This window comes from Topomyia yanbarensis, chromosome 3 (genome assembly GCF_030247195.1).
Source record: "Topomyia yanbarensis strain Yona2022 chromosome 3, ASM3024719v1, whole genome shotgun sequence".
NCBI lineage: Eukaryota > Metazoa > Arthropoda > Insecta > Diptera > Culicidae > Topomyia > Topomyia yanbarensis.
This window is the reverse complement of record NC_080672.1, coordinates 23,197,306-23,208,067: the sequence shown is the minus strand read 5'-3', so window position 1 is coordinate 23,208,067 and position 10,762 is coordinate 23,197,306. Positions and strand designations below refer to the sequence as shown.

General features: G+C 40.6%; 1 protein-coding gene across 1 annotated transcript; it reads left to right on the top strand.

The window, feature by feature from the left end:
* The first annotated feature begins 535 nt into the window (after positions 1-535).
* LOC131690676 (uncharacterized) lies at positions 536-5,919 on the top strand. Its single transcript, XM_058976602.1, has 8 exons — positions 536-668; positions 725-3,349; positions 3,408-3,637; positions 3,703-3,945; positions 4,210-4,749; positions 4,812-4,963; positions 5,024-5,179; positions 5,295-5,919. Exons 1-8 carry the CDS (start codon positions 653-655, stop codon positions 5,575-5,577), a joined length of 4,245 nt encoding a protein of 1,414 aa, XP_058832585.1. The 5' UTR covers positions 536-652; the 3' UTR covers positions 5,578-5,919.
* Positions 5,920-10,762: the final 4,843 nt, after the last annotated feature.

Sequence of the window (10,762 nt, the reverse complement as noted above, 5' to 3'; positions counted from 1 at the left end):
CAGCAGAAGAAAAGAGACGGGAATGGAATGTATATTGTTATATTTTGTAGACGATAAAAGAACAAAATTTAATACAGTCGTGTTTCGCTAGTTGGACCGTTGTCAAAAACTCTCCTAAGGAGATGTTGGCATTGTAAATGCATCTGTTCACATCTCAAAATATTGTCAAATTGATTGTCAAAGTAAATTTGACATGAGATTTTGGCGTTCGGATGCTTTTTAGTTGGACAATGGTCCAACTAGCTGAGGTCCAACTAAAAATGAGTCCAATTAGAAAGTGTCTAACCAGCGAATCACGACTGTAATCCGCAAAGGCAAAAGTTTTAAAGAAGTTGTTATGCAATCAAAAAATTAAACTTTTCACAACATTTTCTACAGTGCCAAAAAGACACATGGTGATGGCGCGCGACCCGCATCACTGCTGCGCTCGCGCTCTGGGTAACCAAATGGGTAGCGCATAATGCTGATAGGGCACTGACTGTGTTTACAATATTCTTCTAAGCAATTTTCTAACCCTCTTGCTTCGAATGTTTTCGTTTCGTTGACAGTTCTCAATCACACGTGAATTTATGAAATTTAGTCCATATTATCGGTAGGTCGTGAAATAAATTGGGATTTTTCTTTAGTTACTGTTCAATTACAATATCCAGCAATGTCTATGAAAGAAGGTAGGTGCTAATGTCATACGTAAAATAGAACAATTTTCATTTCAACGATTTTTCAGAGATCAAAAAGCGGTTGCAACAAAATGATCAAGACTTCGCTGCCGGTTTAGTTTACGGTATCAAACTGTGGAAGTCTAATAATTTTTACTACATGTCGAAATACGAGGTAATATTTCAGTTTTTCCTCGACGGTATCCAGCAGTTCGCGAACCACTTAGCAGAGTTAGGTCAAAAAGAGTTCGACGATAAGTGGCAGATTATAAATGAATTTCTGTTGCTTCCCTGTCCATCGAATGCACTTCCACCGAGTATTATTCAAAAACTTCAGAAAGTTTTCTCAAAACTCGATAGCAACATGCCTTCGATAAGACCCAGAGCTTTTCTGGAAAGTTGTCTAATTGTGGCATTTAATATCAAGTATAAAAATTTCTACAAATTTGACTATATGAGTTACGGAAAAGTTTTGCAGATAACGCTTAGTTACTATCTAAAGTACCTTGAGCATTCCTTCAACAAGAATGAGGAAGAGAAAACCATTCGATTAATTTCAGATGACATACGAATCTATGTTAAATCAGCTGGCGACGATGAGAACTGGAGGGCGGCCTTCACTCTTGTGCTTCCAAGTTTATGTGAAGTTAGTCTCCGTTTGAAAAGTCATGGTTTAGATTGTCAGGAAAATCTGCTGGAACTGTTAAAACAAGTCTATTTTCAAGATGGAAATGGCTCGAAATATAACAGAGTGCTGGACCAAAGCAGAAAACATCTCCTAATGAACTATTTTGAAACGGACCAACTTCCCGTTCACGTAATTGCCCTACTAATTGAAGGTTACCTGAGAGCTTATCGTGAAACCAAGCTGGATATATTGTTGTTCCTTAAATACATTTTGCTGTACGTTTTTGTCGAACCGGAAAAATCGATCGTATTGGATATTCATCAGATTTTTCAACTCACAAGCTATGTGTTTCATCTAATGAAGAAATACTTTATCAAAGTCGACCAGAAGCTGGTAGAGGATTTCGATTTTACCGGGATCATAACCGTTAAATTGAAGACATTCCTGGAAAAGTATGGTTCATCAGAATCCTGCCTGGGGGATCTATTTTCATTGATCTGCGGAATAAACGAATATAATCCATTGATTTTGGAGACGATTATAATTGACATCATTTTGCGAACGATGTTCATCAAGAAAGGACCGCAAACATTGGAAAGATACCAAGCTGTGATTGTCTCAACCATCGAATCATATGTCAAATTGAACCGAAGCGAAAATTTTCGAGAGGAACTTTTCCTTAAACTGGATGATTACCTGGACGATCATGATCTGGGTGAGCAATTAAAGCAGTTGAGGAATCCAACCAATAAGAGGAAGTCTGGTCTCGACGAAGAAACTCCCGCGAAGCGCAGAATACTAGAGAACGGAGAGGTGGCCGGAACTGATTCGATGGAGTGCGAATATTTTTTCAAATTGTTACTGCCGTCTCAGAAAGAGAGTTCGACTAAGATCGTTCGTCTGCAGCTGCAGGATCAATGGAAATCACTATCGTTTGCGTGGCCAGATGCAAACGGTGTTCTGAGTCAATCAATGCTGGATTATGTTAAAGGACTTTTGACAAAACGAAGTTTTGTTTATTGGCGTAAAATGCAGGAATATTTGGCGGAAATACTTGAGTCGATTGCAGAAGAGCAATGTGAGAAGGAATTTTTCAAATTGGAGCTTGCTGTTTGTTGGTTGTGTTACTTTTTCGCTGGGAATACTCTCATTGAGCAGACAAACCTCTTCTGGGATAAGTTAGATCGACAATTTAAGGAATTTGACGAAGTGATGTGTAACTATGGGAAGCTATTGATCGATGGAAGTATTAGAGATTCTCGGGTTTTTGGATCCTACATGAAGCTAGTCTATTTTTATGGCAACTATCGGCTACTGGTCCATTACTACAGACCGGATTCTATAGAAACCAGTGATAACCATTTAATTTACCAGTTTCTTACCGCGGATGAGTGGAAACAGCTAGAGGAACAGATTCCTCCAAGTGAGCGAATTCTTCTGAACCGGATACATCTACAGAGGATAAGAGTTTCGCAACTGACAAGTGTCTCACCGGAAGAAGATCTGGAAGAGCTAACACAGAAGATTCTAGCACCAACTGAATTCAATCAACTGCGATGGCTCTTGCAGGATCGAGCAACGATTGTCTGGTTCATGCAGCAGCTTAGTTTGGAGCAGAAGACGTCCGTTGTTCAGCAGCTACTGGTTAACGATTGTTTCGAGGAATTTAAGCACATCATAGATCAACTGGGAGACGATACCGCTTTGATGGAGGTGATCCTGCTCTCTGTGTACAAACGAATAGTTGAAGGCATTCTCGTTGAAAGTAACTGCTCAGTGGCTAAACATTTCTCATTCGAGCGAATCTTCGAGTTTCAAGAGCTGAAAACAATGAGCCGGATTCGAAAACTTCTGGATAAACGCGCCGAAACACAAACTGAAGAAGCGAATATCGGTGATGTACCGCAGCTGTTAAAATTGTTAAAAGTTTTGGATCAAATCCGAATAGACGAAGTGTCCCCGGAACGGAAAACAATCATTGTCGGAATTAACATACTGATCTTTGCTGATTTACATAACTGTGGAGGTCGTGAAGTTGTGGATCTTCAGAGGAATGTTCTCAGCAGTAAGTATACTGTTAATCGAACCATAATTAGAAAACTTATTTGTTTGTTTTTCGACAGAGCAATTAACATTTGGAACAGTACCAAATCTGTTTAAGTTTTTGGATGTGCAGACACTTATTGCAATTTTTGGTCAATCATCGTCGCTGATTGTTGCTCTTCTCCGCCAAACGGTCATAAATATTACCGAAGATGCACTCGAATGTTTCAAGTCTATTTTGGAGCACTTTTTGCAGCAACCGGATACGGATTTCCAACTGATTTTGCTGGTATTCAACTGTCTTCAGAAGGTAGTTTATTTTTAATGTAAGTTGAAGAACTCGTTTATTATTTACTACGTTTAATTTTTGAACAGAATAATGCCAACCGGAAAAAGCTGATTCCCTCGGAACAGTTTAACGAATTGCTTTCAAAGTACATTTGTGCTATTGACGAGTATTTAGCTGGAAGGGCGATCAAGAAGCTAAGAAAATGTGATCCAGATTGTTTCAGCGCCTGTCTCAAGGGATGTTCTCTTGTAATTCGCTATAAAGCTGTCAACAAGAAGGAACTATCCGATGAGCAACGGGAAATGTTTCTATGCTATTTGGATCAAGCGGTAGGTATTTGCAATTGTTGATTTAGCATCCTTGTTGGATAGTATAGAGCACAGGTCTCATAAACCAGTCGTTGTATGTTCCAAGTTCCAGTCAGGAAGGATTTACCTACGAAGTCTATTGAAACAAAAGTCCAAAATTCCGTAATACTGAAGCTCTGTTTTTAGGTGAAAGGATGGCGTCACATTTATCATTGCGTACCATGTTTCTTGCGAATCACTGAAGTAATATTCACCGTTAATTGTTTTTCTTTTTATTATTTCAAGCTGAAAGCCGACAGCCAATCGTCAAGTGCTCTGCTAACTAATGCGCTCCAACACAAAGACTATCTGAAGCTGGAACCAGAACGAATCGAACAAATCGTCGAAAGCCGTTGGGCCGGCTTTCTGTTGCAGTTACGAAATGAAACCAAAGAATGTAAAGAGAGCTCCAGTCCATGTATAAACGACGACGCCGATATTGATGCACATCTACATTCACAACACGTGAAAATCTTCGCTACCTTTTTGACGCACCACGATACTGCCGATAGGTTTACCGAGCGATTAAATCAGTTGGAAAGAGAAACGACCGTGGATGGCAGCTACAGCACGAAAAAATTCGTCCTGAGAGTTTACACTACATTTGCCAAACACGCATTTGCCTCGGGAGTTTCTCAGGATGTGGAGAAAGCATTCGTGAGGTCTTTTGGCAACATTCTAGTAAACGATGTGCTACCGTTATGTGTCTTAAAAAAGTTTTTTGAAGACTTATCTTGCCTGGAAGAGATCATAAACTGTTTTTCCGTGATTGTTGCTAATCCAAAGGTACTTTTCTACATTATTTTATAAAAATAAGTAGCACTATAACACGCCCGTTCTAATTTTAGCTAACGCTAGTACCAGTCATTATGGACAATATGATAAATTTCCTTGCAAGTATCAACATCAAAAAGTACACAGTCGTGGATGGCGAGGAGAAAACCTTCTATCAGCTCCATCGATCGATAAGCGATGTGCTATATTTGTTGATGATCACAAGGTAAGCAAGATCGTAACTATTATATTTCTATCGCGTTACTCTAATGGTTTCATATTGCAGACCCAACTATGTGATAAACCGATTGCCACACTATTTTTGGGTATTCAACCAACTGATAGCAGCAATTATCAGCTACAAAGAGGGGCGGCCAGCAGATTGTCCACTGAACAGTTTCGAAATCTTAACGCTATCGGATCTTCTGTTGCCCCTGGAAAAGTATGTTTTTTTTCAAATTCCTCCGAAAGTCTAACGCGACTCTTTAAACGAGCGTGACTGCCGGAAGGATTGACATACAGAATTAAGTTTTTTAATCAGTTATCCAATATTTCAGAATCATGTCGCTTGCCAATAAGAAGGTCGAAACGGATATTCGTATATTGGCACCGTACATTCTAATGCAGATCATTAGCTTCATCGTTCAGAGCAAACGTTCGACTACGTTGCATGAGAAGATTTCGAGAACCGTGTACAACATCTGCTATGAGCTTATTGCAATGTATGATAAGCACTCTTCTGGATACATTTTGCGGACGAGCGATGAGGCGTCGAAGAATGTGTATACAGACATTGTAAAAAATTTCAGAAAATATCGATCATTCAAGGGGAAAATATAGATAATTGTACAGTAAATAGTGGTTCTATCCTCTTGTCTCTCGTTTATTCATATACTTAAAATCTGTACTAAAATTTACAAGAGAAGAAGAAGAGAGAACTGCGAAATTTATCGACCTATAACTGAGTTTTGGAAAATGGCGGTGGTTTTTCGTCACCCTAAAATATTACATAGTCCTCGTTTTGTACAGACTAAAGCCAAATTTACACCTTTCCGATTCGATTCAGTGATCCAAGCATTCGCACTTGTCCGGGATGGTGCCGTGCCGGACAAGTGTGAATGGTCGCATTTGAATTGTATGAAAGAATATTGGTGTCCGTGCACGGTACTGAAACAGATCGGACAAGAAGTCATAAAGCGCACCGCGAAATTTTGCTATCCCTAAAATCCCAAATTCGCCCACTACGGAAGACCACAATCGCGATTGACTTTTCGCAGACCCGTCGTGCGCAAGGTGGAAAAGTTGATCAGGGTGAAAATTGAACTTGTTCTTACAGGTCTTACACATACATCATACGAGACAAGTAGTAATAAAAACGTTCAGCTCCTTCGTCGAGGCATAAAGCTTCGTAGCGAGGAACAACATGCATTACGATGTGGAATATGAAAACGTCAAAACCAAGATCTCCGTGTATATGTACCACGATCTGACGGAAATTCCCCTATACGAGTTGGCACCGATTATATTAAAAGATTCATGTCGAAGTATGAAGAAGTGGAATCCGTCACAAACGACACTTGGAGAAACGCTTTTCCTGGCCTTCTCAACGGTGTTCGGGTGGTGCGAGTGCGGCTGAGCTAACCTATACCTATACGCACCCTGGACAGATGTCCAAGTGTCAGTTCTGTAGCCATGCGCAAAAAAAATCAAAAGAAAATCTATCTACTACAACCAACACTAGCAAACAAGCTTCGACATCTGCTGATACACCACAAACGGCCGGACAAAAAATAAATGCCGGACAAACAATATTCGACGGTATCCCCAGGCCAACATTTAGCATACCTAGGAAAGAAAAAAACACGAATAGACACAAAGCACCAAGCATCTAACAGCGAAAATCAAAGCTCTAGCGACGACGACATGGACGCAATGGAGGATAAACCAGACCATTGCTCACTACCGGAAAGCAGTGCGCCCAGAATAGACAGCAATAATATTTGATTTTTTTGTTATTTGTTACGACTGGGAACACTGGCGGTTTTCCACCGCTGCCTACCAAGAGGCTCGACCCTGACAGCAGGCGCTGTCAGGAAAGCGACGTCATCGACGTAGCAATAACTGTTTCCGGATGTCAGTTGGATTTTTAACCTCGTACGAATAAAACTTGTTTTATATATATTGTTAACTTTCCGTCGTTTTATTACGGCTTCAGTGCCCTCTTACACTGATACAAAATTATTGAATTATGAATTGTAATTTATTATGTCTGTTCCATGTATCAGCAGGCCAACGTACCGTCATCTGTGAACTAGCCCCGAAATGCCGATGTGTTGTGCGGAAATGATGCATCTGGCAACACAGTTTTAATACGAACAAGGAAGAACCAACAACTGTCATAAAGTCTATAATCTAGCTTCAACAGATACGCGCGTTTTCAGTACACTTTTTTTCCAAACCTATAATTAAAATGTATTTTGCCAAAATTAAACATTGTTACGGTTAAAACATCAAATGGACTAAGAAATGTGACAAACAAATTAAAACTTACACTATTATAAACGATGAATTAAATTTAAATTACAGCTTTGAACAAACTCCACTAAATCCGAAAGTTTCCGAAACAAACTCAAAGCTTTGTTATCATCCGGCTTTGAGAAGCTGTTTCGTTTGGCAGAAAGAACAGCCTGGAAAAACCGCCCAGTACGAGGGATCTCAAGATGAAGTAATCACTCTACGCCGAAACCTTGAATTGCCGAGGGATAAGCAGAAACCACTCGACAAATCGAGCAGTATCTTTAAATCATCGCCTAAGTTAGATGAATTCGGAGTTTTGCGAATTGAAAGTCGCCTGAAAGTAGCAATTTTTTCCCCTATGATGCCATATTCCCTGTGGTTCTGCCTAGAGGACACTACATAACCAACTTGATCTTGGACTGGTACCACAGACAGCAGGGTCATAGGTATGGAGAAATCGTCGTGAATGAAGCTCGCCAGATGTTTGCCATTTCACGTCTGCGGGTCGAAATACGACAAACAGCGAAACGATGCCAGTACTGTCGAGTTTTCAAAGCTACCCCAAGCTCAACGGATGTCAGCGCTTCCGGAGTCCAGGGTGATACCGTTTGTCAAACCCTTCACCTATACTGGCGTCGATTATACGTTTGAGCAGGAGTCACTAACGCCGAATCACTTCCTTCTGCTTAGCTCGAAGGGGATATGCCAGCCAGTGAACGCGCCTATAGACGAAAAGCTAGCACTACGAAGCAGTTGGAACATCGTTCAGCACATGTTAGATCAATTCTGGAAACGGTGGATCAGGGAATACCTTCCGACTATCTCCCGACGAACGAAATGGTTTTCGGAAACAAGAGCAATATGGGTGGGTGACTTGGTAGTGATGGCTGATGATAATACCAGGAATAAGTGGGTAAGAGGATGGGTTTTGCAGGGTTTTCCAGCTAAGGATGTCAAGATTCGGAAAGCGCTTCTGCAGACAACTACGGGTACACTTGTACGACCAATTTTGAAGCTCGCTCTGCTAGACGTAATGGACGGTGGTATAGCTGAGGACAAGCAGCCAGCGATATGGAATGGGGTATGTTCCATGTATCGGGTACCGTCATATGTGAACAAGCCGCGAAATCTCGATATAATGTGCGAAAATGATGCATCTGGCAACACAGAGTTAAACCGAACAAGGAAGAAACAACAACTGTTATATAACAAGAGATACGCGCTTTTTCTATACAGTATTCTTTTTTTTCTAAACCTATAAATAAAACGTATTTTGCTAAAATTAAACATTGTTACAGTTAAAAAATGAAATGGACTAACAAATGTGAGTAGACAACAAATTGAAACTTACACTATTATAAACGATGAATTAAATTGAAATTACAGCTTTGAGCAAACTCACCAAATCCACAAGTTTCCCTGAAAGGAAGCCCGATAGTTTCCCTAACATTGTCCTTGAATTGCATATTATTTTTAAAAAAGACCCTTGAATGGGGTTAAAACCTTGATAACTACAAACAACAAAAATAATTCTATAGGATTTTCGGCTTTTGCGGTCTGATTAATTACAACGGGTGATTTATTGTGCCCGACATTTCGGCCACTGGTTATGGCCTTTTTCACGGGAAATACGTTATCGTATTTACCTTGAAAAAGGCCATAACCAGTGGCCGAAACGTCGGGCAGTATAAATCACCCGTTCTAATTAATCAGACCACAAAAGCCGAAAATCCTATAAATCTTACTCCGGTCGGTCGTCCCCAAGTAAAAAACAAAAATAGTTTTTACCTAAAATTATTCCCCACTAAGGAGAATTATAGCATAGTACATGTTCTAGAGTTGAGCGTCGTTTTCCGGAAGGATGTTTTGGAAGGTACCTTCCTGAACAACCTGAACAGTAGTATTTGCAAGAGTATTGTGCTACGTCCTCGCTGTGTTAACACGTTTGTGAATCACTGTTAATTTAAATTAGAAGATCCGATTTTGTTTATCCCCGATTTTGTCAGCATCTTATGAAAATCTATTTGGTGGGCTCTAGCAGACGATCCAAAGGCCAATTCGAGAAAATCTATTCTTATGCGTATTTTCCTCATCTTAAAGATGCAAAATCAAAAATATTTTTTTAAATTTTGCTCTGGAAATTGTACGTTTCATTGGAAACGAGCCAATCAATCATTTAAGGGCGACGAATTGAATTAGCACGTTTGATAATAAATGCTGAAAAACGTGAAAAATATGTATTATCCAAGCCTAATATGTGCTAATTTTTTTAACTCTATTAATAAAATTGACGGAAAATTGTGCTTGTAAAGTTTCATGTTTTCGTATGTTTTATTTACAATAATGTTTTTACATAAAATTGCATCACCTTTTTTTAAAGTGTCATTCATCTCATAAGAAATACAATGCGACGAATCGTGCGCCAAATAGCGCTACAAATTTTGGTGCGACGAAAAATAATCGTCGCGTCTCCTTTGGAAAAGCACGGACAATAGTTGCTTCCAAGGAGGAAATTGATGGAATGGAGTACTGTGTAACCGAACGTTACAGAAATCAACCTAAACTTTTGTAGGTATAAAAATGATCCAAAAACATTCAAATTTCTTGATTTTTACACAAAATTTGCTCAAAACAAATACTACATACATTGCAAATACACAACAACACCGCTGGGACTCACTGCTACCAAGGCCTGGAAAGGGGATCGTCAGTAACCCTACCAAGGTCGAACCCTCGGAAACAGGGTAAGAACCGCCATCAAATAGTCGTCGACGATCACTGTGATACAGGCGAGCAAGTGCGTAAGACGTGGTTTTAGCAAAAACAAATTGCGATATATAAGTAGGTGAAGTGAAACTCTGCCAGCCATTCAGTACCTTTTGATACCTATCATAATTTGGGAAGTTTGCGAACTCCTTGGGACACACCGCACACGCATCGACCTAGGTGACTTGATGGTCACCTGCGTCTAACCGTAAAAGACTATTCTTCAGTCCCCTGGTCGCCAACGAAAACCAGGGACAAAGACTCTCGGGCAAAGGCCCTAAATACCAAGGAGAGCAACCCTTCTCGGTCTGGCAAGAATCGGTCTCGTCCGTCGCCAACCGATCTCGCCAACGAAGGGAGCGTCTGTTGGACACCTCGCCCAGAGCGCCTTTCTGGGACCACCATTTTACCCACCACTCCAGCATCGAATCCTACATCCAAGGATCAGTCATCGTTATCTTGCAGGAAGTTCATCGCAGCAACAGCAATTTCGGACCGTAACCGATCAGCGAGCGCTCGCCGGTCCATTTCCGGAAGTGTTGCGATCGTTCAGGTAATTTAGTATATTACCACGTCGAAGCGATCATATTATTTAGCAACCTTGTGTTGCAAATATGTTCACCAGGACCTCTTAGCGCATCTTAGCACCATACACCAGCTCACGGTTGGGCTCGCGAATCCGGGAGGATTCCGCGCCTAATCGTAAAGGACCGTCGTCCATCATCCGGCGCTGCGCGCCATC